The 25,074-nt window shown below is 56.6% G+C and overlaps 1 protein-coding gene across 3 annotated transcripts; it reads left to right on the forward strand.

Annotated features, from left to right (window-relative positions):
- The first annotated feature begins 891 nt into the window (after positions 1 to 891).
- Positions 892 to 25,057, forward strand: LOC105481274 (acid sensing ion channel subunit family member 4). 3 transcript variants are annotated; one of them, XM_071073436.1, is made up of 10 exons: positions 892 to 1,840; positions 17,981 to 18,125; positions 18,224 to 18,351; positions 18,538 to 18,700; positions 19,112 to 19,168; positions 21,407 to 21,560; positions 23,321 to 23,412; positions 23,494 to 23,573; positions 23,881 to 23,985; positions 24,164 to 25,057. In XM_071073436.1, exons 1-10 carry the CDS (start codon positions 1,259 to 1,261, stop codon positions 24,314 to 24,316), a joined length of 1,659 nt encoding a protein of 552 aa, XP_070929537.1. In that variant the 5' UTR covers positions 892 to 1,258; the 3' UTR covers positions 24,317 to 25,057. The 3 variants fall into 3 exon arrangements, with proteins under 3 accessions (XP_070929537.1, XP_011739081.2, XP_070929538.1); XM_011740779.3 differs by having other exon boundaries at positions 920 to 1,840; positions 24,219 to 25,057; XM_071073437.1 differs by lacking the exon at positions 19,112 to 19,168 and having other exon boundaries at positions 920 to 1,840; positions 24,219 to 25,057.
- The last annotated feature ends 17 nt before the right edge of the window (positions 25,058 to 25,074 follow it).

A 25,074-nucleotide genomic window follows, 5' to 3' on the forward strand; every position in this document is an offset into this window, starting at 1 on the left:
CACCCCTCAAACCCGTTTACTTAGGAGAGCATTTGCTCCCATTGACACCCAGCACATCTTCCTGCTCCCTTCCATGCCCCCCCCGGGGCTCTTCCTCTCCCTTCATTGCATGCCCTGTCCCCCTACATATAGAGCACCCCCAAAACATACCTCCCCTTTGCTCCCTGGCTTGCTTACCCAACACCCCTCCCCTGAAGCCTGATTGTGGCAAGCGATTTGGGGAACATTTGGGGAAGCAAAGTGGCCACAGATATGCAAGCTGGCCAGGGTTCTCTCTGTCCCAGACATATAAATGACTGAGATTGGGGTTGGGGGCAAAATGAGGGTGAGGGTAGCCAGCTTCCCAGAAGGGGCAGGGGCTGGTGGGTGTTGAAATCAGGAGCAAAGCTCCAGGGAAGCTGAGAATCTTGGAGTCACAGTTGTCCCCTGGTCTGTCTAGCCTGCCCTCCTCTGCCCCCCTCCCCTCCCTCATTCAAACAAGTGGCTCTCTCAAGGAGTTTGTGGAAGCTGCTGTGAGTCGGGTAGTGGGATCAGGTGGTGACTGGGTGCTGGAGTCAGGAGTCTCGGAGGCCAGGAGGTGGGGGGATAGAGTTGGCTGACCCTTCATGGGGTGTGGGCCAGGAAAGTGGCAAAGAATGAGCTGAGGACCCTGGGCACGGCACCCTTCCCCGGGTGGCCAGGGAGTGGGGAGATCTGGGGACCCAGTGAGCGGCTAGGGTGCAGCAGGAGTTTGGGGGATAGCCCCAGTCTCGGGATCTCTGTCCTGGGCTGGGGACTGCCCCCTTCCCTGGCCTGGCTCCTGACGCCCGTGCTGCCGGTGAAACGCTGTTGACATGTCCTGAATTATTAAGCACGGGGTGGGCTCCGGAGCACATGCTGAGTGGAGCGGCTGGGGCTGCGCGGCGTGGCGGAGCAGCGCTCGCTCCCTCGCTCACTCACTCACTCGCTCGCAGGGACACACGCAGGGGCTGACAGCTGTGCTGGTGCTGATAAGGGAAGCCACAAGGAGACGATCGAGGAGAGAGACAAGCGGCAGCAGAGGCAGCAGCGGCAGAGGCAGCACCAGGGCTGCGGAGCTGCTGGGAGTGGGAGTGACTCCCCCACCTCGGGCCCCCACCCTGTCCCTGTCCTCCTCCCGCTTGCCCTGAGTTTAGAAGAGCAGCCGCTGCTACTACCGCCACTCGGGAGGGCACCAGGGCTGCTGGCTAGGGAGGGACAGGGCAGGGAGGCTCTGGCCAGTCCCAGCAGCCGGGGACAGATGCCGATCGAGATTGTGTGCAAAATCAAATTTGCTGAGGAGGATGCGAAACCCAAGGAGAAGGAGGCAGGGGATGAGCAGAGCCTCCTCGGGGCTGCTCGGGGGGCAGCAGCCCCCCGGGACCTGGCCACCTTTGCCAGCACCAGCACCCTGCATGGACTGGGCCGGGCCTGTGGTCCAGGCCCCCACAGACTACGCAGAACCCTGTGGGCACTGGCCCTACTCACCTCGCTGGCTGCCTTCCTGTACCAGGCGGCTGGCCTGGCCCGGGGCTACCTGACCCGGCCTCACCTGGTGGCCATGGACCCCGCTGCCCCAGCCCCAGTGGCGGGCTTCCCGGCTGTCACCCTCTGCAATATCAACCGCTTCCGGCATTCGGCACTCAGCGATGCCGACATCTTCCACCTGGCCAATCTGACAGGGCTGCCCCCCAAAGACCGGGATGGGCACCGTGCCGCTGGCCTGCGCTACCCGGAGCCTGACATGGTAGACATCCTCAACCGCACTGGCCACCAGCTCGCCGACATGCTCAAGAGCTGCAACTTCAGTGGGCATCACTGCTCCGCCAGCAACTTCTCTGTGGTGAGTTCTGCCAGCTGGGCTGCCTGGCCTGGGGTGGCTGGAGGCTGGGGAGCAGGAAGGAGTGGTGGCAGTGGTGTGCAGGGGCATCCTCAACAGGGCTTCCCTTCCTTCTGCCACCAGAGGCTGGCCTCGTGTCTCTCCAAGCCTGGCATCTCCCTCTGGTTTCCCAGCCATGGAGCAGTGGCCGCTCATAGGGCTTACCCTGGGGCGCCTGCTGCTACTCTTCTTGTAGCACTCTTCTTGCTGCTGCTGCAGTGCCCAGGTCTGGGAGTTGGGGTGGGGGTTCCTGGGGTGGGCCCAGGTGTCCTGGAGCTGGCTGGCTTGCAGGGAAGGGACATACCATCCCAAGGCCAGACCAACTGACTCCCACTTTTCTCTTGCTCCCTTTTTCTTCCGAGGCTACTGGATTCTTCCCACCAAACGAAGGAGATGGGGAGGGGAGGTTTGGGGGGCTCCATCTAGGGAAGGACCCCAGGCGGCCTCCTGGGGAGCTGGCCTGGTGGGCAGGCTGCAGAGAGCCCGTCTTCAGGACACTAGGTGCCAGTGTCTCTTCTGGATCTCTGTGTCTCTCACATGCCCGCCTCACAGACTCCCTCACACATCCCTCTTTCATTCTGCCCTCCAGCCCTCCCGAGGGCCAGTCCCCCTCTGTCTCCTGTTATAGCGGCTCCCATGCCCAGATCTGGCTCTTACACTGGGAATCACTGGTTCACTCTTATGTGCATAACTCACCCTCACTGCTGCCCCAGCATGGGTGCATGCACACATGCCCGCACACACACACACACACACACACTGCTGGGGGACACAGTTTCCTGCACACTCCCTCGCTCACACACACTCACTGTCCCTGTCACTACACTCACATGCACACCTGCACACCCACACCCAGAGAGCTACTCATCTCCATTTCTAGCTCCCAGCTCTCGCTTAGCTGCCAAGCACAGGGTCCCACTGTGGATGCCATCCCTTCTCATGACACCCCCCCCCATCTATCCCAACTGCTGCTCCCCATTTGGAGACTGCTGGCGCCATCTCTCACCTATGTGTGAGCACAAACACACGCACCCTCTCCAGGAGAGGGGTGTGAGCTTGGGCTGCTCTCCCATGCACGCCTCCCACAGTCAGGTATGTGAGGGGGGTGGGCGTGTCTTGTACGCCGCCTGTCTGTCAGGGCTCCATTCACCCATAGTCACAGGGTATCTAGTATTCATGGTGCTCAAGATGCTTGTCCCCAGTCCACAGTTTGCTCCCAGCGTTGTGTGTCTGTGTGCGTGTATGTTTCATCCTTGTTACCGCTGCCCAGTGCATATGCAAATGTTTGGCGTCAACATGGTGCCCACTCCGGCCCAGCCTCCAGCAGCCAGCCCCAGTGATAGGGACCCCCACCAGGTTCTCACTCACCCGCTGCCTCAGGATCGCCAGGAAACATGCTCCAGCCAACAAGGTTCCTGGCCCCCACCATGTCTGCAGTGTCTGGGGCCTCCTGCCATTGGGCAGGGGAGTTAGGTAGAAACCGAGGGACAGGAGGGGGAGCATTGTGCAGGGAGAAGAGTCAGGGGTATTGGCCTGTTGTCCGGCTGTACACCCCCTCTCCTAGGGAAAATCACTGCTCCCCAAAGCCAGGGTTGGTAGGGTCCCCGAGGAGGAGGATATGGGGTATGGAGGGTGAGTGTGGCCTTTGGGATCCACAGGACTCTGCTGTCCTCAATCCTCACCAGTCCGTACTGGGGGCTGGGCAGAGCTCAGGCTCAGCAGGTGCTGTTGGGGCAGAAATCAATGGGGTCTTTGTGTCCCTGAGCGGGAGCTGGGGGTGGGCAGGAAAGGGGAAGGGTGATGAGACCTCGGTGGGAGGAAAGGAGAGGAAGAGCTGGAGGGGGTGAGGAAGTAAGGGGAGGAAGGCAAAGGGTTCTGCTTGGTCTCCAGGCTAGGAGGCGGTGCCTGGAGGATACAGGAACAGGGATCCCCTGATCAAGGCTGGTGAGTCCCCGGAATCCTGGGGATGGCCTGGAGGAGTGTGGGTGGATTTCCCACAGGCCCTCTGGTGCCCTGGGGCTGGAGAGAGGAGGATGGTAGAAGTCTGTGGGCTGAGGTTCTGGCCCTGGTGCAGGACAGTGAGGGGTAGAGGGCATAGCAACCACTGGGGGACAGGAATTCCCCTTTGGGATTTCCATTTCCCCTGTCTCCAGCCCAGCCTCCTACCCTTCTGCACACACTGCATCCCCTGTCTACTGAGCGTAACTCTCTCTTGGGTCTGGCATTCAAGGGCTGAGTCTGCTGCAGATTCACCAGGGTCTGGAATTACAGGTTGGGCTGGGGGCCCATGATCCATGGCAGTGGGGAAGATGGGGTGTATTACAGGGGAAAGGCTGGAGAAGGGGGAAGGAGATGAAGATATGGGGTCTCCAAAAAGGACATGAGGTCCATAATCAGCTCTGTGGTGAGGACCTGGAGTCAATGATGGGGATTTGGGGTCTATGGTGGGGAGATGGCTATGTGAGCTGGTTGGTGGGGAGCCTGCCAGGGTATGAGTGGTGAGATGGTCAGAGACAGGGACAGGCTTCACCAAGGGGCTGTTATGTGTTTTCTGTTGCTTTCCCTGTTTCTTCCTTCCCACTCCCCACTCTGCTGTGACCTTTCCTCCGGAATCCAAGTTAATAAATGTCACATTTTCCAGCCTATTTTTACTCCGGGTAATGTGCCCTCCCCCAGTCCCCTCTGCTGCTGCTCTTGCTTCTGTTACCACTGCAATCGCTCTCCCCCCACGCTCCCTAATATCCCTTGATGCATTCCCAATCAGTTAGTCAATCAACATGGAGTTCTGCATGCCTACTATGTGTTGGACTCCCTGCTCAGAGCTGTGGAGGACAGCAAAGATGGGAAGCTCTGTCCCCAGTCCCTGTCCTCAAGCAGCCTATAGTCTCATGGTAGAGTGGGGACAGGGATACTCAGAAGCTTAAGCAACCATGCAAGAGTTAATCAGCCACGCAAGTGGTGTCATAAGGTGCCAGGATCAATTGCCAGACGAGGTGCATGGGTAGTAAGAGGCTGAGTTCAGAGAGGGAGAGGCCATTCTGGGTGGAGGAGAGCTGGGAAGACCTAGGGGACGAGGCAGGCTGGGCACAGTTTGGAAAGGACAAGAGGGAAGAGGGGAGGGAGGAGAGGGCTCTGGGAGGCAGTGCTCTGCACCATGGCTAGCTCCAGCTAGTTACCTCTGCTCCTCTCTTCTTCTCCCTCCCCTCCTCACTCAGTCTCATACCATCTCACTCCTACCCATTCTACCACCTGTATGTCCCCCACCCCCAGCCTTGTAGACAGCTCTCCCTTCCTCCCTGATTCCTGCCGCCATCTGCTACCCACACCCCCTTCCTCCAAGCCCCAGTTCTACCTTCCCCACTGCGGCCTGCTCTCAGCCTGCCCTCTTGCTAAAAGGCAGAAATCACTCTTTCTCCCGAGGCTTCATTTCTTGAGCTGTAAAATGCAAGGGTGGCTCTAAAATTCCGCATCTCCTCTCACCTGGGGACCACCAGGATTCGAACCTCGGCTCCACCCATTTAGCTGTGTGGCCGTGGGGAAGCCAAAAAGCTTCGTGAGCATCAGTTTGTGTATTCTTTAAATAGGATATTAGAACCTAAAAATTGGGGGTTGCTGTGAGGATTAAAGAGATGCTCCTAAAGAGCTTATAGCACACTACCTGGCACACACATCGTATACACTGTGTAAGCGTCAGCTGTTATAAATGCCGCCACCCCAACTCCTGGCTATCTTTAACCTGACTGTTCTCAGCACCACCTACTGGTTTCCGACCCATGTACTGGCATCTTCATTACTCTCCATTACCTAGTCATCCCCCCGCTTTTGACCCTGTGGCCCACACCCTCCTCTGCCCTGTTCTAGCATTCCCATTCTATTCAGCCCTCCAAAATATGCATGCACGTGTGCATAGGTGCAGAAGTGTGCACACACTGTCTAGATCAGTGCTGGCCAATAGAACATTCTGTGGTAATGGACGCGCTGTGCACCTGTGCTTGTACAACATGGTAGTCACTAGCCACATGTGGCCGTTGAGCACTTGAAATGTGATTAGTGCAACAGAGAAAATGAATTTTTAATTCAAAGAGCCACACGTGGCTATAGGCTGCCGCGCTGGACAGCACAGCTCTGAATGACCCTAGGAATGAGACTGTCTGGGTAGGGCAGGGCTGGGATTACAACTGGGACCACAGAATATAGGGGGGTAGCTGCCGGCTGTGATTGGAAGTCATGCCGTCTACTCTGTGGGCTGCGATCTCAGATGGAGCTGAGGTTAGGGTCTGTGTCTGGGGGCTGGGGGCAGTGGGGTGTCTGGAAACACCATGTGAGCAAAGGTGCCTTTCTTCCCAGGTGCAGGACATGACCTTGGTCTTTTCCATGTTACTGTGTGGAAATTTGAGGCTGGGGGAGGTGGAGAAGCCCTGTGGAGGCATGGGTAGGAGCCAGCCCCTCTCCTCAGGGTCCTCAAGGGTCCAGGCAGCCCCTGGAGGGCTAGGAGCCCGGGGCCCTGTGGGTGCCTCACTATCTCCATCCCCTCTGGGCTCTCCGGTCTCCCTCCCCCTCCTGACCCTCCTTCCCCACACGCTGGTGACTGCCGTGACTATTAATCACTAGCCCTGTTCTCTTCCTCTCTACTAATCAGGCACAATTAGACAAGGCCTCTTCCAGCTGGGCAGTCCCCCTCCCTGCCCTCCTCTCTTCTCCCTGCCCCACCCAACCACCAGCCAGGACAGCTCTGAGGCACAGAACAGCATGAAAGCCCTCTCTCTCTCTCTCTGGCTGTCACAGGATCCAGTTTCGGGCTGCTCAGCATCCACTCCTTCTGTCCCAGCGACCTCCTTAGCCCCTTCTCCTCCCAGCGTGTGGTCAGGCCAATACTGACAGTCTCTGCCTTCCACCCCCTGCCCTTGGCCCTGGGAGGAGCTACTCCACACTCCATCCCAACTCCACACCTTTGCCACTGGGTTGGAGGTTCCAAGGGCTGCCCTTTGCCCCGTTGGCTGTGGAAGGGAGGGGGTGTCCACTGAGGTGGGTCCAAGCCTCTAATCTGCTGCACAGGCGTCCCTCTGACTCCCCCAGCCTGTCCAGCCCTCTATTCCCCGTGGTCCCAGCTTCTTCTGAAGCATGAGCCTTAAGCACATTTTGTTCAACATCTGGTTCAGGGCGGATGCTGCCCTCAGGAGCCAGGCAGGTCAGGTTGGGGTGGGGGGATACAGTAGGGAAGGGTGGGGCCTGAGGAGAACTGAAGACCACTTAGTCTTGAAGGACGCAGCTGCTCCTCAGCCCCAGCTAACTGTTGCCCTGTGTGAGGAGCCCAAGATGGCTGGGTCTTCCAGTGTGTCAAAAGCAGCTTCAAATCGTGATTATTTTAACAGAACAGTAACTGATTTAAAAAATACTGAGGGCTGCCAACCCCTCAGATTGCACCCACCCTCTCCACCTTCCACCCCACACCAGCTGCGGCTCAGACCCTCCTGGAGGGGTGCGGTCAGCCTGCCTGTTTGGGCAGTGGAGTGGTTGGAAGGGATGTAAGTGGTGTGGCCCGGCAGGGAAGGGCAGGGACTGTTACTGTCTCAGAGGGCTGGTCTTCAAGGGCAGTGGGAGGACCGTGAGGGACATGCCCCACCCAGCCCCACTCAGCAGCCCCGTGGCCTCTTCATTAATCAGGAATCAGCCCCGAGCTGGGCTCATTATCAGCTCAGCTTCTCAGACACTGCCGGAAGATGCTGATTAGCGTTTGAAGAAATGGCCCCACGTCCTGTCCCCCTCTGATCCTCTGTCTGTCTCCCCTGCCCCACTCCTTCCTGGACCCCCACCCCTGCCCTTCTGCTTCTTGGGAGGAATCTGCTCCCTCTTGTGGCTGGCGGCAGGGCTGCCTCTGCTAGGTCCAGGCAGGGGGCAGGAAGGATCAGGAATGGAGAGGCAGGGGCACCCAGGGAGCACTACAGGGAGCATTGGAATGTCAAGACCCAAGCTACTGAGTCCCTGAGTCAGTGGGTCCCATGGGGAGGTGGAAGGAAGTGAAGGTGGTGGAGCCTGAGGTGGTCCAGGAGACATGGACGGCCACTCTGGAGGAGGGAACAGAGGCCGGCCTCAGGCTGCTGAGTTATAAGTGTTCCCTGCCCTTCCAGGCTAGCCCTGCAGCCCACCTCCTTTGAGCACCTGGGAAGAGGAGGTGGGAACGGCCAGCACTGGGGGCAGGAGGGCCAAGGAGAGAAGATCTGCCACGTTTGTTTGTTTTTTGATTTTTTGCAAATCATGGTGGAGGCTTAGGGTCTTCAGAAGGATGAGTGAGGGTGGGAAGGCAGGAGGAGGACAGAGGGGCAGAGACCCTGAGAGTGGAGATGGGAAGGTTCAGTGGTGTGTTTTCCAGGAAGAGATGGGCAGGGGTCTGCACTTCTTCCCCTGGCTCCTAGTCTGGGGCTGGCAGCGCTGGAAATCCAACCCACCCCTCAGATGCTCACCATGCCCTTGGGACACCCGTGGGTGTTGGGTTGGAGGGGGAGCAGTTCCAGAGAGATAGACACGGGCTGCAGCAGCCGAGGCGGCAGCAAGAGTTCAGAGAGGAGCCACGGGATGATTAAGGGGAAATGGAGGATTGATTTAGGAGGAAAGATTAAAGGAGCTAAATCCGTGGCGCTTGGCTCAGCGGTGACTAAGCGTGGACAGGATAATAGCTTACAAATGTGTGGAAGGTGTAAATACCAAACGGGGGGAGGGGAGGCGGCTCGGCGGGCTCAGGGGGCGAGGTGGGGGCTGGGCAGGCCCCCGGGAGAGCTGGGAACCCCTGGGCGACGGCCCCTCCCCAGTGGGGGCTCACGGGGGAAGGAAACGGGACGTCGGGGAGCCCCGGGTTCCCAGCAGGGGTTCCGTTTCTGGCCGCAGCCTTCCGGGCCTCGTGCTGATCTCCATGTCTCACTCCCTCCTGGCTGGGGATCTGAGGTCGCAGGTTCAAATCCCACCCGAGCACCCGAGTCCCTCAGTGCCCCTCGGCCCCGGGCCTTTCAGCCGCTTCAGGTCAGCCAGCCAGGCCCGGATCCGCATCCATCTCCTTGGGACCCCGGCCCCTGTCGCCCCCTCTCCGGCCGCGGCGGGGGAGGGCGGCGGTGTCTCCCTCCGCGGTGGAAGCCTCTGGCGCTGCTGTGTGCGGAGGTCACTTTGCTGAGGAGCCGGGAGCCGGGGGAATGCAAATGAGGCAGACCCAGGGAGGAGAGCGGAGGAGCCCAGAGGAGATGGGAGGGAGGGCGCTCGGGCGCCGTGATGGATGCCTGCCCCGCGGGAGGGAGCGGGGGGCGGCGAGGCGCGCGAGCCGGTGGGTGCGGCCCTCTGGGTGCGGGTGGGCCAGGCCTGGGCGGCCAGACTGTGTGTGCGGGAGAGGGCGGGGGGCCAGGGCTCCTGGCGGGCGCACACCCACCCACCCACCGTCCCCGCCGCCTCCTTCTGTCTTGTCTCCTGAACTCCCGCCTGGTTGTGGGTGTGTGCTCCACTGTGTAAGCAAAACTCTCGACGAGGAACTTTGCATCGAGGGGCGGGAATGTCAGGGAAGGACTTAGTTACCAATTCACCAATTAAAAATTGACTTTCTAGGGTGTAAGGCCTAAGCGGTCGCTGCCCGGGCAACGGTTTTGACTGTTAACCTGGGTCCCGGAGGCCTTCATCCTCCCGTTCTCTCCCGTGGAAGCGCGGCGCCCGCCGGGGACCACAGCCTTCTTCCACAGCCCCAGCCCTCCCTGGCTCCTAGGGCTCCCCTGTCCCTTCCACCACAGCTCACACATTTACATTTGAACAAACACCGCGGCCATTGCCTCCTAGATCCACCGTAGGGAGGAAGCGGCCCTGAAAAGCTCATGGGTGGCAGTGGAGTGGAGGCGGGGAGGTGGGGGGCCCCTATATGCACGTGTAGAACCAGGCCTGCTGAGGGCGGCTGTGTATTCCTCTTTCTTGAGTGTGGCCTGGTCTGATGCCCCTCCTGGGTGAGCCAGGTGGCTTGTTTAGAGAAGTTTTTTCCTGACCCTGCCAGCCAAATTGAGCTCCTGTTCCACCTTGGTGGCCTTGGCTAGGTCACCCCATCACAACAAGGATCACAACTAGTAATAATTTATCCATTTGTGTGACTGGTGGATTTGTGAACATGCCTGGTGCAGTTCACGGTGTTTATGTTGTAAGTGCCCCATAAGCACTTTGTTTTTTTTTTGTTTTTTTGTTTTTCTTTTTTATTTTCGAGATAGGGTCACGCTCTGTTGCTCAGCTGGAGTGCAGTGGTGCCATCACGGGGGCTGCCTGCAGCCTCAATCTCCTGGGCTCAAGAGATCCTCCCACCTCAGCCTCCTGAGTAGCTGGGACTACATGTGTGAGCCACCATGCCTGGCTAATTTATTATTATTTGTAGAGATGAGGTCTTGCTATGCTGCCTAGGTTGGTCTCAAATTCTTCGGCTCAATCGATCTCCCACCTTGGCCTCCTAAAGTGCCGGGATTACAAGTGTGAGCCACCGCGCCTGGCCCGTAAGTACTCTGAATGAATGAATGTCTCTGCAGCCAGACAGCAAACTCCTTGAGGGCAGAGGCTGTCTGTTTTGTTCTCTGTTGTATGTCCAGTGCAAAGCACAGTGCCTGACACAGTTGAGCACAGGCTCAATGAATAGTGTTGGACAAGTTTGGACAATGAGTGTTGTTTGAACACTCACCAGTTCTTGAGTGCCTACTATTTGTAGGTACTGTGTGCCAGGTGTATGTCACACGGTGGCTATGGGTGGACTCCAGGCCCAGACTGCCTGCCCTGTCAGTTTCCTTATCCTGTCTGTACCTCCGTTACCCTGTCTGTAAAATGAAAACCATAGGACTACCACCAGTATAGGAGTTTTGTGAGGATTAAGGGGTTAATCTACATAAAGTACTTAGACCTGTGCCTGGTGCAGAGGTAAGTACTAAGTAAATGTTAGTGGTTGCTATGATTTACGTGCATTCTGTCTTTCCTCATAACACCTCTGAAGGGCGCCTGTGGTTATTCCCATTTTACAGATGAAAAATGGAGGATCGGAGAGGTTAATCGATTGAATCTGAATCCCACAGACTTAACTAAAGCTAAGGCCTGGATGTAAACTAGGTTGGGCTTTCCATCCGGTAGGAGGGGCGTATCTCAGAGCCTGGGGATTTCGCTGTGACAGAGCTCCATCCTCTAAGCCACTCCCAAATTGCAGAGAGAGCCTGCAAGGTGCTTGATGCCCTGTGAGGATGCACCCAGTGGGGATCCAAGATGAAAATGACTGCAGCATCCTGGCGGGAAGCTCCATTACCCAAAGGGCCTCACCCCTCCCTTGAGCATCTGCCAGGAATCACTGAATTGATCTCTAATCCTCTCATCTAACTTTAGGAGGAGGAATTACCATTCCCCTTCTACAGATGAGCAAACCGAGGCTCAGCAAGATTCAATCACACATCCGAGGTTGTTTGTCCAAAGTTGGTGGGAGAGGCTGGATTTGAACCCTGTTCTGTCAGGCTACAAAATATATGCCCCTTTCCCCATGTTATGAGCCTTCTGTGTATCCATTTCCAGCACCACATAGTGATCAGTCTCTGCCCTAGCTTGGTTCATGCTGGTCTCTACAAAACCCTTATTACTGGTATATGTATATGACTGCACTTTGCAAATGCCTTTCACATACTTCCACTATTTTGAGATGTACAACTAATCTGTGAAATAAGCAGGGATTTCTGTCTCTGCTTGACACATGAAGAAACTGAGGCCCAGAGAAGTTGATAAATCACTTTACTAACCTAAGTCACACAGGCTGTCAGTGGTGGAACTAGGGCTGAAACTAGGACCTGCCGACTCCCAGGGAGGTGATGTTGGCCTGTGAACCTGGGGTCTACTTCTGAATCTGCCCCTGTTTTCTGCATGCATGCCCTTGGATCTGAACCTTGCCATCTCCAGGCTTGTTTCTGCCTCTGTACAATGAGTGATTGGACTGAGTGACCTCGAAGTACTGAGTGATCTCGAAGTTCTGAGCAGTGCAGACACCCTAGGCATTTTGGTTGGTGCTATCTTCCTTCCTCTGCCCCTGGAAAGGATAGGGAAGGAAAAGGCTTTGAACCTGGATACTGTGCCACCCCTGAATAAAGCCAGGCCCTGGGAGCTGTTCCACCCCAGGGTGCTGGTCACAGTCCAGAGCAGATGAAGATGCACCCCCTTCCACTAGCCCACTCTGGACCTAGGGGCAGAGGAGTTCATTCTGGGAGTGCCTAAGTGAGAGGCATGGGGTGGACCCCATCAAGGGGAGAGCTGATAGAATTTGGGGGAAGGGACACCATGGAAGAATGTCAGGGCGGAGAGGTGCCGGGACCAGAGGCAGGATGCCCAGAAGGCAGTGGAGATAAAGCCCAGGCCGAAGATTAGCTCTGGGATTAGCCTGGCCTCGGCAGCTCCTGGCTGCTTCTTATCTCCTGGAGGCCCAGGGCCCTCTCCCTGCCATAGCTCTGAGCCCTGGCCCCGCTAATTGCCGGTTAACCCTGTGGGCTCTGCAAGGGAGGGAGGATGCGAGCAAGCCAGCCAGGGAGAGTTTTCTGGAGAAATGGAAGCTGTGAATGGATGGAGCTCCGAGGGCTGAGAGAAGCCACCGCTCTCAGGAGGAGCAAGCTCTGGACAGCTCTCTCCCAACCCCTCATCACTGTCTCAGGCAGATCCTGAGAGAGAGGGGCTGGAGAAGGAGGTGGAGGGCACCTGGAGAGGGGTTCCTGATGTGTTGGGTCAGGGTAGGGAGCCTCAGGCCCAGGGAAAAGTCTAGTAGGAAGACAAGAGGCTAAGACTGTATAGCCAGACTAAGGGATGGATAGAGAAGAGGCAAATAGGATAGAGAATGCAGTGGGCAAGGGACAAAAAGGCCAGGGGGCATCCAGGACAATGGGAGAGAAAGAGGCCAAGGGGAGGGGACAGGTCAACAGAGGGCAGGAGCAGAGAAACAAGAGTCCAGGTGGATAACAAATCAGGGGCAGGGACAGACAGGCCAGGCGGATAGGGAAGGACTTGAGAGACAGACTGAGATCAGGAAACAGAGGCTAGCGAGGCAGACAGACCCGGGCCGGGGTTCAGGCCAACACTAAAGGGGAGGTGATCAGAGAAGGACAGGCAGGGGCTGGCCAGAAGGAAGGTGGGGGAGGGGACCCGAGGGACTGTGTGCAGCACAGACATAGTCCTGTCTAGGAGCTGTCAGCCAAGGCCGGGAGGGGCTTTGGGAAGCCACATGCACCCGCTAGGGCTAGCAGTGTGGGCCTGGAGCTAAGGCAGAGAGACAAGGAGGGCCAGACCGAAGGAGGAGGTGGGGGTCTGAGATGAGGACAGCGCCCAGAGACTGAGAGCTGGTGATCTGGAGATAGCCCCTCTGCCATCAGGACACTCCCTGGCCCACAACCTTCCCCTTTCTGTGACTGGACCCTGGACTCTCAACTCCTTTGCATACTGTGCCCCCCCTTCCTGGGCCAGTCCATGGGGAGGGAGCAGTGGACAACCTGTGGGACCTTGTGGCAGAGCTGCCGTGCCGTCTCCATGGAAGAAGCTGTGGGCTGTGCTGCCACCAGAGGTCTGCCACTTAGAAGCTGATGGCTCCACCCGCCCCTGCCTGCCTGGCCCAGGGACTGTCTCCTGGGCAACACTGCGCTCTGACCAGCAGTCAGGACTGACCCAGGCTGTGCTAGTGTCCTCCTCCTGCCAGTCTGGCCGGTCTGTTCCCTGCAGAGTATCCCTGAGACCCAGACAACTTCCACCCATGTCCCTTTGTCACCCTGACTCTGCACAGCCACCTTGAGGGTTTGTGTGCCAAGGAACCACCACCCTCGCCAGCTAGGCATTCATTCTGCCCTGTGTGGAGTGGGCTCGGTGCCATGTAGCATATGTCTGTGTGTGTCTGTTGTAGGTACCAGGTAGGGACGCTGCCCCAGCCCCTCCGAGAGTCAGAAACCTCCAAGAGTCATTCATTCACTGAACACCCACCAGGTGTTCTATAAGCACCTACTGTGCTTTGACACAGGGTTCAGTTCTGTATGAATCTCGGCTGTCATTTACTTGCTGTGTGCCCTTAGCCAAGTCACTTTCCTTCTCTGAGCTTCCGGTACCTAATCATTAAATGGGGACAACAATACTTAGCTCATATGGGTTTCTTGGAGACTCAAAAGAGAAAATAGATCAGAAGCACCTATCACAGGACTTGGTACAAAGTGGGGATGTTTGACAGTGTTTGCTTTCCTTCCTCCCATCTCACACCTCCTTCTGCAAATCTTGCTGGGCTCTGGGGATGCCAAGAGGGAAACAGGACTCCTGGTCACAAGGAGTTCATGGTCCCATGGGTGAGGCTGAGCTTTAGAGAGACCATAATGGTGCCTGACAGACAGGGCTCCGCCAAGGTGGTGCTGAATGCTGAGCGACACGAGTGAGGAGCTCATAATATGGGTACCCCACGTCGACCATGCCTTCTTTAGCCTTTCAACTGAAGCGTATACGCAAAACTGGCTGTGTCAGCAAGAGCTGATTCCAGCATCTTCTTGGTTTGAATTAGGAAGAGGTTGAGTACTTTCAGATTTCTACAAATACTAATATATGCCTCCCATCTGCCTTTTCCACACCACTAGGAACCAGGAAGTTTTTCTTTTCCTTTTTTTTTTTTTTTTTTTTTGAGACAGAGTCTCGCTTTGTCACCCAGGTTGGAGTGCAGCGGTGCAATCTCAGCCATTTGCGATTCTCCTACCTCAGCCTCCTGAGTAGCTGGGACTACAGGCGCCCGCCACCACACCCGGCTGATTTTTGTATTTTTAGTAGAGATGGGAGTTTCACCATGTGGCCAGGCTAGTCTCAAACTCCTGACCTTGTGATCCACCTGCTTCAGCCTCCCAAAGTGTTGGGATTACAGGCATGACCCCCAGGGCCTGGACTTTTTTTTTTTTTTTTTTTGAGATGGAGTCTCGCTCTGTTGTCCAGGCTAGAGTACAGTGTGATCTCAGCTCACTGCAACCTCCGCCTCCTGGGTTCAAGCAATTCTCCTACCTCAGCCTCCCGAGTAGCTGGGATTACAGGTGCCCACCACGATGCCCAGCTAATTTTTGTGTTTTTAGGAGAGATGTGGTTTCACCATGTTGGTCAGGCTGGTCTCGAACCCCTGACCTCAAGTGATCTGCCCTCCTCGGTCTCCCAAAGTGATGGGATTACAGGTGTGAGCCACTGCACCCGGATGGGACAGAGGAATCTGGCACCCAGCCCACTTCAGGGTTCCTCCACCTCCAGTGACTTGTGATAAGAGCACAGGTCTAGAGTCGGGCTGTCTTGCTGGGTTCTCCCCCTTCATCTAGTGCCTTTCTATTCACAGTGTGGTCCATGGACTTTCAGCCTTGTCCAACCCCCTCCCCACATCTGTTCTATCAGAATCTGCACTTTAAAAAGATCCCCCTGATTCATGTGCATAATAGCATTTGAGAAGCCCTGAGCTTGAACATCTTGGGAAACCAGCTGAATTCTCTGAGCCTCCATTTCTTTCTCTGCAGAATGGGGAGATAATAATACCCACCTCACAGGGTAGTTGTGAGGATTCATCCAGATAGACCATGTGAAGCGTTTAGCACACTGCATGGGGCATACTGAGCGCTCCTGAGCTGTCCGTGACACCCACTCCTGCCCCACAGATGGATACATAATAGGGAGGAGGGCAGGGGTGATACCAATGGGGTCAAGAACTTGAACCTGGAAGCTGGTAAAGGTGTGTGTGGGGTGTTAGGAAAGGAGAAGACTCGGGGGACAGGTGAGGAATTGAAGGGAAGCCGATATGGAGAAGAAAGGGTGAGGAAGGTCAAGAGGAACGGTGCAGAAGCGAAAGGGGAATGGGAGAAGAGAAGGGGACGGGCCTGGGGCCCATTCCTGTTTCATCTACCTGGATGGGGCTGGGGCAGGAGCTGGGTCCTGAGGTAGGGTAGGCTTGGGGTGGGGGTACAAGCAATGGTTTGCAGGAGCAGCTGGAGCCTTGCCCCTGACCCCTGGATGAGGTGCACCTCTCCTTCTTCCCAGCTGTGTGACTTTGAATGTCACTTCACTTCTCTGAGCTGTGATGTCCTCATCTGCAGTAGTCGGGACAACTACACCTAGCTGGTACTGAGGGGATGTGGGCAGCGGTAGACGGCACCATGTTCTGTAAACTCAGGGTGCTTTGTTTGTGGTGCACACGTTTTTGTTTCGGGAACGGGAGGCAGGGTGGTTGAGTGGTAGAAGAACTGTGGGAGAGAGAAGGATCCGGGCTGCAGCTCCCAGAGCACCGCAGCAGGGTGGTCTAGTTCTCAGGGATGGGGACCCCTAGGAGGTCTCGGGAGGACTCTCAGTTGGTTCGCTGCTCTCCACCCGGCCCCTCTTCCTTCTGCACTCCCCCTGTGAAACCAGGCATTCAGGATCTCTTTTTCCTTCCACACTGCTTCCTGCTATTTCTCCCAGCTTTTACCAGTGGAAAATGTTCCCAAGGAGAGGGGAGGGGGAGCGGGAGAGCGTGATTGAGTGCGCCGACCCCTTGCCCCCAGGGAAGGTGCTGCCTGTGATGGGTTTGACCCAGGGGCTCGGCTCTGTTGGGGAAGCCTGGCACGGGGGAACTAGAACCCGCCTCTCCCTCAGCCTCTTCTCCACCCCTGCCGCTGCGCAGCTGCTGGCGGCAGCTAAATCCCCAGCAGGAGCCTGGGCTTCCATCTCCTGGGCGCCAGCGCCATCTGCTGTCCATGCAGGAGAACTGTCCGCAGAGGAAAAGGGAGCCTGGCTTCTGTGCTGCAGAGACAGCTTATTAAGTGTCCCTTGTGCCCCGCACTGGGCCGGAGGCTGGGGACACCAGACAGGCTCACTGCTTCTGTGCAGCATACACGCTCATTGAGGGAGATGGACAATGGACGGGAGACAAGTAGATGAACAAGATCATCTCAGGTCTTGATAAGTACTTGGGGCAAACCAACAGACATGTGGATGCAAGGACGGTGACACTGAACGTGTCTGTGTGATGTATGAGTGTGACATGCTGAGGCTTCAGCGATGGGCAGCTAGCCATACCAATAATGTGTGTGCAGTGGCATTCCAGGAGAGGGAATGACAACAACAACAAAAGCCTGAGGAGGAAAGGAGTCCGAGTGTCTGAACTTGTCAGATATGGGGGAGGTGGTGGAAAGGCAGGCAAGGGCCACATCACATGGGCACTTTTGGGTTAAGGAAGGAGCGTGACTTTGTTATGTGGGAAATGGGAAGCTATTGTTGGGTAAGTCAGTGAGTGGTTTCATTGGATCTGAGCACCGTGGACTGGGCACCATAGCTTCCAGTAGGGAGGGGCAAGGGTGGACCAAGGTGGGAGACCAGTTAGAAGGAGATGGCAAAATGGGGGTTGCTGGAGAAGGAAGGAAAGTGGATGGATTCTAAATATATTTCAGAAGTGGCCTGGAGGCTGGATGTGGTGGCTTATGCTTGTAATCCCAGCACTTTGGGAAGCCAAAAGCAGAAGGATTGCTTGGGCCTAAGAGTTCAAGACCAGCCTGGGCAACATGGCAAGACCCTGTCTCTACAAATATAAAATAAAAAATAAAAAAACTTAGCTAGGCTTGGTGGCATATGCTTGCAATCCCAGCTGCTTGTCAGGCTGAAGCAGGAGGATGGCTTGAGCCTGGAAAGTTGAGGCTGCTGTGAGCCGAGATCGTGCCACTGCATACCAGCCTGGGCAACAGAGCAAGACCATATCTAAAAAAAAAAAAAAGAAAGAAAAAGAAGCAGGGATGATGGATGGGGAGATTTTAGAAATTCCGACTTGAGAAACTGGATGGATATAGTGGGGTGGTTTACTAGAGAGGAGGAGGATGGTGTGGGGCAGACAGCGTTTGGGAAGGTGTTGATGTGCTGATATGTTAAGTTGGAGATGCCTTTTAATCATCTAAGGGAGGCCATCAGTGGAAAAGTTGGCGCTCATTGGAGAGACTGGGCTATACATTGCTTGCTAGGATATGGGACTGGAGTGTCCAAGCAGATCTAGTGGCCCTCGGCGGGGAGCAGGGAACTTCGGAGTTGCCTTGGCCACTCCTTTCATCTCCCCTCCTGCTCTCTCACCCCACCTCCCAGGTCTATACTCGCTATGGGAAGTGTTACACCTTCAACGCGGACCCGCGGAGCTCGCTGCCCAGCCGGGCAGGGGGCATGGGCAGTGGCCTGGAGATCATGCTGGACATCCAGCAGGAGGAGTACCTACCCATCTGGAGGGAGACAAGTACGCAGGCCGGAAAGGGACAAGGGCCATCTTGGGGACTGGGGCCTGGGCCCTCTGCCTGGGATGGGTTTCCAAAGGTCCCCATCTCTGCTGTGCAGATGAGACGTCGTTTGAGGCAGGTATTCGGGTGCAGATCCACAGCCAGGAGGAGCCGCCCTACATCCACCAGCTGGGGTTCGGGGTGTCCCCAGGCTTCCAGACCTTTGTGTCCTGCCAGGAACAGCGGGTGAGCACCTCCTGCCAGGCCCTGGATTGGGCACAGGGCTCACCTTTGGGCTCAGAGGGGATGCAGAGCAAACCTGCCCTTTAGAAGCTCACAGCCTGCCAGCTGTATTGACTTTGCTGGGGCTGTGGGCACTGGAGGACCGGGTGGGATTCCTGAGCATGACCTCATCATGACCCACCTCTGCAGCTGACCTACCTGCCCCAGCCCTGGGGCAACTGCCGCGCGGAGAGTGAGCTCAGGGAGCCTGAGCTTCAGGGCTACTCGGCCTACAGTGTGTCTGCCTGCCGGCTGCGCTGTGAAAAGGAGGCTGTGCTTCAGCGCTGCCACTGCCGGATGGTGCACATGCCAGGTGGGCACCCCACCCCTAGCTAGACCTCCATGCCACCCTGCTGGGCTCCAGAGCCTCCTGGGGCAAGGCACTGCTCATGTGCACAGGCAGGCGCATGTATACAACATATGTGTGTGTCTGTACCCGTGTGAGTGTGCATGTGTGTGTTTGGGACTTTTAAACATGGTTTCACATATGCCTGTGGGAATGCTGGCATGCAGATGCCTGTGTGCATGTTGATATGTATTTGTGTACATGTATGCTCATTTATATCCATGGTTGCATATTTGTGGGGGTTGTGTGTGTGGTGTTCAAGCACATTTATGCAAATGTGTGCATATGTGTGTGCATGCATGTATGTGCTTACATTTGGGCGTGTGGGGGACAGGGGAAGTGATCGTAGATTCTAGGAATAATCTTCTCTCCTTTCAGGCAATGAGACCATCTGCCCACCAAATATCTACATCGAGTGTGCCGACCACACACTGGGTCCGTGCTGCCTACCCTTCCCTACCTCTCCATCAGCCTCTTCATGTCTCTGTCCACTCTTCTCCTCACTGTCTTGGCTCCTCCCCTCCCAGTCTCTTCCTGGAGGGTTCTTCCTGGGGGTTGAGCCTTAGCCCATACTTCAGTGGGGTCGGGGAGAGGTCTGCAGACCTCTGCAGGTACAGACACTTGGGTAAGTGGAGGCAGCAGGGTGGGGGGGTTACAGAGAAGCCAGGACTGGGAGTGAAGGGCTGGGCTTCTCATCTTGGTTCAACCAATGAGCTCACCCACTTTGAGAAAGTGAAATGACTTCTCTCTTGGTCTCAGGAAAAATGCATTGCTGGCTATCAGTGTGGGTAAGGCAAACCCCATCTGTCCACAGATCTTGCCTGATCTGCAGTTCATCCATCTATCCATCCATTCATCGATTCGTGCATTTTCCAGACCTTTACAGCCTGTGCTGGGTACTGGAGGTGAGAGTGGGAGCAACAGCCCTTCCCTTGGAGAGCTTATAGCCCGGCAGGGCTGTGGGCAGCCATTCCCACACAGCCCATTAACTCCTGGAGAGGGGAGCCTCGGGTGTGTGGCAAGGCCCCAAGGAGGGGTGTGCAGCCCTAGCCAGGGAAGGTAGGGAGGATTCCTAGAGGAAGGGACACATTAGCTGAGGCTTGATGGCTGTATAAGAGCCAGGTGCAAAGGGGGACATACACTAAAGACCTGTGGCCAGAAACAGCATGCTGTGTCCAGGGCACTGAAAGATCTGTGTGGCCACAGGGCAGAGAACAGGGGAGGGAGTGGAAAGAGTGGAGGAGGGAGGCCAGGCACAGTGGCTCACACCTGTAGACCCAACACTTTGGGAGGCCAGGCTGTGTGGATCACTTGAGCCCAGTAGTTCGAGACCAGCCTGGGTAACATGGTGAGACCCTGTCTCTGCAAAAAATAAAAAAGTGAACTGGGTGTGGTGGTGCACACCTATAGTCCCACCTATTTGGGAGGCTAAGGCAAGAGGATAGGCTTGAGCCTGGGAGGTCCAGGCTGCAATGAGCTGGGATCACACCATTGCACTCTAATCTGAGCTATGGAGTTACCCTGTCTCAAAAAAAAAAAAAAAAAAAAAAAAAAAAAAAAAGGAGGAGGGAGGCTCTAGGAAGCCCACAAAGGCCTCTGGCAAGGCAGGAATGCCAGGTGAGTCCAATGAGGTGTGGACAATGGGTAGGTGGGGAGGAGACTCAAAGTCAGGGACTGGCCAAGCTGGCTGCGGTAATCCAGACACCTGGGGCCTTGGGGCTGGGTCTGAGACACTGGGCAGCCAGACACACATCCAGCCCCTCTCTGTCCCCCACACCACCTGCATCTGTCACAGGGGTGATTGGAGGTGTTTAGTGAAGGAACAGATGTGTGATCAGGAGTAAAGAAGCTGCAAGGCACAGCGGGAGATCACAGAGCTGGCAACATGGGGAGCCTTCATCCCCACCAGGCCTGCAGGAGGAGAGACCTGTGGCTGTCCGAGAGGACTGACTGACAGCAGCATGGCTGGAGGAGCAGCACAGCCTCTGCCACCTACGGCCTGGCAGTGAGGAAGCCAGGCAGGAGAAATACCCTGGCATCTCTTCCCTCTCACCTTCTGTTTCTGCCAGGGCCTCCTGTTGGCCAAACTCAACCCAAAGCCAGAGGACAAGGGAGTTGAGGTGATGCATTTGGCAGAGATCAGCCTCGTAGGGTGCAGAGCAAGGTGGAAGAGTGGAGAGTGGAACTGAAGGGGCAGGCAGAGAAAGCCCAGCGCATTGAGCCTGGGAAGCTTGTTGGTCCATTTGTTCTTCTGTTCACCCATCCATCGATCTGGCCATCTGCCATCCATCCATCTATCCATCCACCCACCCACCCATCCATGCATCCCAGCATCCTCTCCACACCTCCTTGTGTGTCTGAGGCCTCACATAGTTGATTAGCTCTGGTGGATGGGCTCTGTTCTCCCTCTGGGCCATGAGGACCCCCCCAGTCCCCGGGGTTGGGAGGGCGCTGGGGGTTTCTGCTTACACCTGCTCTCCGGAGCAGTCTGAAGCTGGTTCATGTGGGGACCTGCAGCCAGTCCCCTCTAGGAAGCACCGGGGCTGGCCAGTAAAGGCCCTTGGTGTGGGTGTGCCTGCTTCAGGACAGCCCCCGGGCCTCCTCTTTGCAGCTGGTGGGCCACTGGACCACCCTTCTCCAACTCCCACTGTAGCTGCTGCCTCTGTGTTGCAGATTCCCTGGGTGGGGGCCCCGAGGGCCCGTGCTTCTGCCCCACCCCCTGCAACCTGACGCGCTATGGGAAAGAGATCTCCATGGTCAGGATCCCCAACAGGGGCTCAGCCCGGTACCTGGCGAGGAAGTACAACCGCAATGAGACCTACATACGGTATGTGTGTCTGTGGGCGGTGGCTGTGTGACTCTGTGTATGTGTACGTGTGTGTGAGCATATGTGTGTATGTGTGTGTCTGTGGGTGTGGGTGTGTATGTGTGTGGGGTGTATGTGGGTGTGTACGTGTGTGTGCACGCATGTTTGCGTGTATCTGTGTGGGGCATGTGTATGTGTGTGTTTCCTGTGGGTGTGTATGTGAGTGTATGTGTATGTGAGTGTGTGGTATGTGTGTGTGCATGCACACTTTGTGTGTATCTGTGAATGGGTATGTGTGTGAGAGAATGTGTGTCTGTGTGTGTGTGTGTGTGTGGTGGAGGCTGCCCTCAATAGGCGCTGGTCATGGTGGAGGTGGGGAGTGGGCCGCATCTCTATGATAAGTCTTCTACCAGGAATGCCTTTCATAGCCCTTTACTACTACTACTGCTACTACTACTACTTCTTCTTCTTCTTTCTTCTTCTTCTTCTTTTTTTTTTTTTTGAGACAGAGTCTTGCTCTGTCACTCAGGCTAGAGTGCAGTGGCACAATCTTGGCTCACTGCATCCTCCACCTCCCAGGTTCAAGCAATTCTCCTCCCTCAGCCTCGCAAGTAGCCTGGATTATAAGCACCCACTACCACACCCAGCTATTTTTTTGTCTTTTTAGTAGAGATGAGGTTTCACCATGTTGGCCAGGCTGGTCTTGAACTCCTGACGTCAAGTGATCCACCATCCTTGGCCTCCCAAAGTGCTGAGATCATAGGTGTGAGCCACCGTGCCTGGCCACAGCCCTTTTCTTCTAAGCAGCCCCACTCATTGTTCAAGTCATGTTCAGTGTTTCCACCTCCCGGTCCAAACACCTTTCATCTGAGCTCCCAGCACCCGTACAGATCTCCATCATTACACATATGCCACGTTTCCGAGTGCTTTGCTTATGTGTCTTTCTCCCCTTCTCTAAGGGAGAGGGACAGGATGAGACCGGAGAGAAACACAGTACCCTGCAGGGGGAGGCAGGAGGGACCGCCCTGAGCCTTTGGTCTGGTCCCCTCCAGCCAGTCTACAGTTTCGGAGCATGGTCTGGGTGCCAAGCCCAGTGCTGAGTTCTGTGGGGACAGATGATTACGACATAAAATCCATGCCACAATTTGTCAATGAGCCTACGTTTGATAACGTAGGACTGATTCTCAGGCCTCAGTCAGGGAGGGAAGCCTGGGAGGCGTGAGCTCGCCTCTTAGGGCCCTGGGTTTGGGTCTGCGAGAGGAGGTGATGGAGAGGTGTCCAGTGAGAGGACGTTGGGCAGAGGGGTGGTGTGGCACGGGGCAGTGGTGTGGTGTGGAGCCTGAGCCATAGGCAGCTGTGTGGAGGAAGGAGAAAAGACAGCGGCTGCGGAAGAAGGTGCCGGGGACAGGCCACCGGCTGCCCAGGACACTGAGAAGTGGCATTGTGGAGTGGACTGACAGGCAACAGGGGTCACTGAAGGGTCCGCAGAGGCATAAGGAGGAGGCAAAGGCAACACCACTGGCTGTTTTAGAGGAGGGAGCAGGGTTTCCTTCAGGTCCAGGAGTTGTGTTTTGCTCTCCCAGGCCCTTTGCTACCCCTCAAAAGATGAAGCTGAAACACATCCGGGACTGCCTCCCCTCACAGCCTTGGGGAGTCCAGGGGGTGGTCACTGACTTCCCTATGCAGAGGTCTCTGATCAAGATCTGCTGGATCCAGGATGCCCCTACCAGCCTTCTCAGGAAGCGAGGCCCACATGGATACCCTGCTTCCTGTCTCCACAGGGAGAACTTCCTGGTCCTAGACGTCTTCTTTGAGGCCCTGACCTCTGAAGCCATAGAGCAGCGAGCAGCCTATGGCCTGTCAGCCCTGCTGGGTGAGACTGGTGTCCCCCTCAGCTTGTGTGTGGGTGGATCAATCCGGCCGCTCCCTCTGACACTGCTCTCCTGCTTCCCAGGAGACCTCGGGGGACAGATGGGCTTGTTCATTGGGGCCAGCATCCTCACGTTGCTGGAGATCCTTGACTACATCTATGAGGCAAGGGCCCCGGGAAGGCAGGGTGGGAGTGGCGGCCATGGGCAAAGCAGAAGGGGGCAGTGCGGGGTGCCTGGTGGAGCTGGCCTGGCTGGGAAGTCAGGTTCAGGGTTCTCTGCCAGGGTCCCCTGACTGGCTGGCAGGCCTGAGGGCTCAGAGTCAGGAGAAGGGGATAGGTGAGGAGGACAGGGTGTCCTACTGGGAGTTTGCTGTGGCAGTGAGTCCTGTGGGCAGCTGGGCATGGTAAGGCTCACGTTTCTCCTCAACCAATTTCCTGAGCCCACTGCTGTCCCCCACCCTGAACCTCAAGGTGTCCTGGGATCGACTGAAGCGGGCATGGAGGCGTCCCAAGACCCCCCTGCGGACCTCCACTGGGGGCATCTCCACTTTGGGGCTTCAGGAGCTGAAGGAACAGGTGAGGATGAGCTCTACAGAGCGTGCAGCCACCCCTCCCCAGGACTGAGACCCCATGGTTTCTGAACCAGCCTGTGGAGTGGGCCCTGGAGCCTCTGCCCAAGGTGACAAGGAAAGGCTGGCGGTGTGAGCCCTGGGGACAGCACTTGACCTCTCCCTGTCCCACTCTTTCTCAGCAGAGTCCCTGCCCCCATGAGTTCTCCCTAGCCACTCCCTCTTTTCTTTCTCCTGCAGAGTCCCTGCCCAAGCCGGGGCCATGCCGAGGGTGGGGGGGCCAGCAGCCTGCTCCCCAACCATCACCACCCCCACGGTCCCCCAGGAGGTCTCTTTGAAGATTTCGCTTGCTAGGATGGTGCTGTGACTGAAAGGATCCAGGAGTCTGAGACCTCTCCTGGGATCCCCAGCACATTCTCCTCCTGCTCCTGGGAAAGGCCTGGGGGCGGTGCTCACTGGGAGGGCCAGGACTCAGTTCCTGCTCTTATCCTCCCCTGCCCTGATGTCAGCTGCTTTGCACAAAGGTCCTTCTTGTCCACACCCCTTACCCCCAGGCTGGTGCCCCGGGAGGGCTGGAAACCAGGCCATGGGCCCTCATGGAGAGGAAGGGAAGGAAGGAGAGAGGGAGGGGAGGATAGAGCTCATCCCAGCCGGGGAGGGGGAGCCCTCTGTACATTTGTATATATTTAGGGAAAGCCGGGTGGGGGGATACAGATGTAGAAGGTGGGTAGGGCTACACGGGTGGGTGATTTAAGGACAGCCAGGGTCCCAGCCCTAATGTCAGCAGGAAAGGGAGAGCCCCAGGACTCGGGAGTGCTGGGCTGGTCCTGCTTCCTGCCCCTCTCCAGGCCCAGCTCCCCTCTTGGCAGGGGGAGAGGATGGCCCAGCAGGCCTGGCCCAGCTCCCAGTTCCCCCTGCACCAGCCCCACCCCTAGAGTCCCTTCTATAGGGAGGGGGCAGGAGACCTTCCAGACTTCGGCTGAGCTTGGAGGGTGGGAAGGGAGCCTTCTCAGGCCTCTCTCCCTCCAGTCTGATTTTGTAAAGTGCTGATGAGATTGGGAATAAAGAGGCATAAAGAATTCTCTGTGTGTATGTG

Source organism: Macaca nemestrina, chromosome 11 (assembly GCF_043159975.1).
Source record: "Macaca nemestrina isolate mMacNem1 chromosome 11, mMacNem.hap1, whole genome shotgun sequence".
Lineage (NCBI taxonomy): Eukaryota > Metazoa > Chordata > Mammalia > Primates > Cercopithecidae > Macaca > Macaca nemestrina.

Excerpts from the sequence above, each read along its gene's own strand:
- LOC105481274 (XM_071073436.1), top strand. The coding sequence starts at position 1,259 with ATGCCGATCGAGATTGTGTGCAAAATCAAATTTGCTGAGGAGGATGCG. Across the intron at positions 18,701-19,111 it reads CCGGATGGTGCACATGCCAG|GCAATGAGACCATCTGCCCA; the intron begins GTGGGCACCCCA and ends CTCTCCTTTCAG. Across the intron at positions 23,413-23,493 it reads TGGCCTGTCAGCCCTGCTGG|GAGACCTCGGGGGACAGATG; the intron begins GTGAGACTGGTG and ends CCTGCTTCCCAG.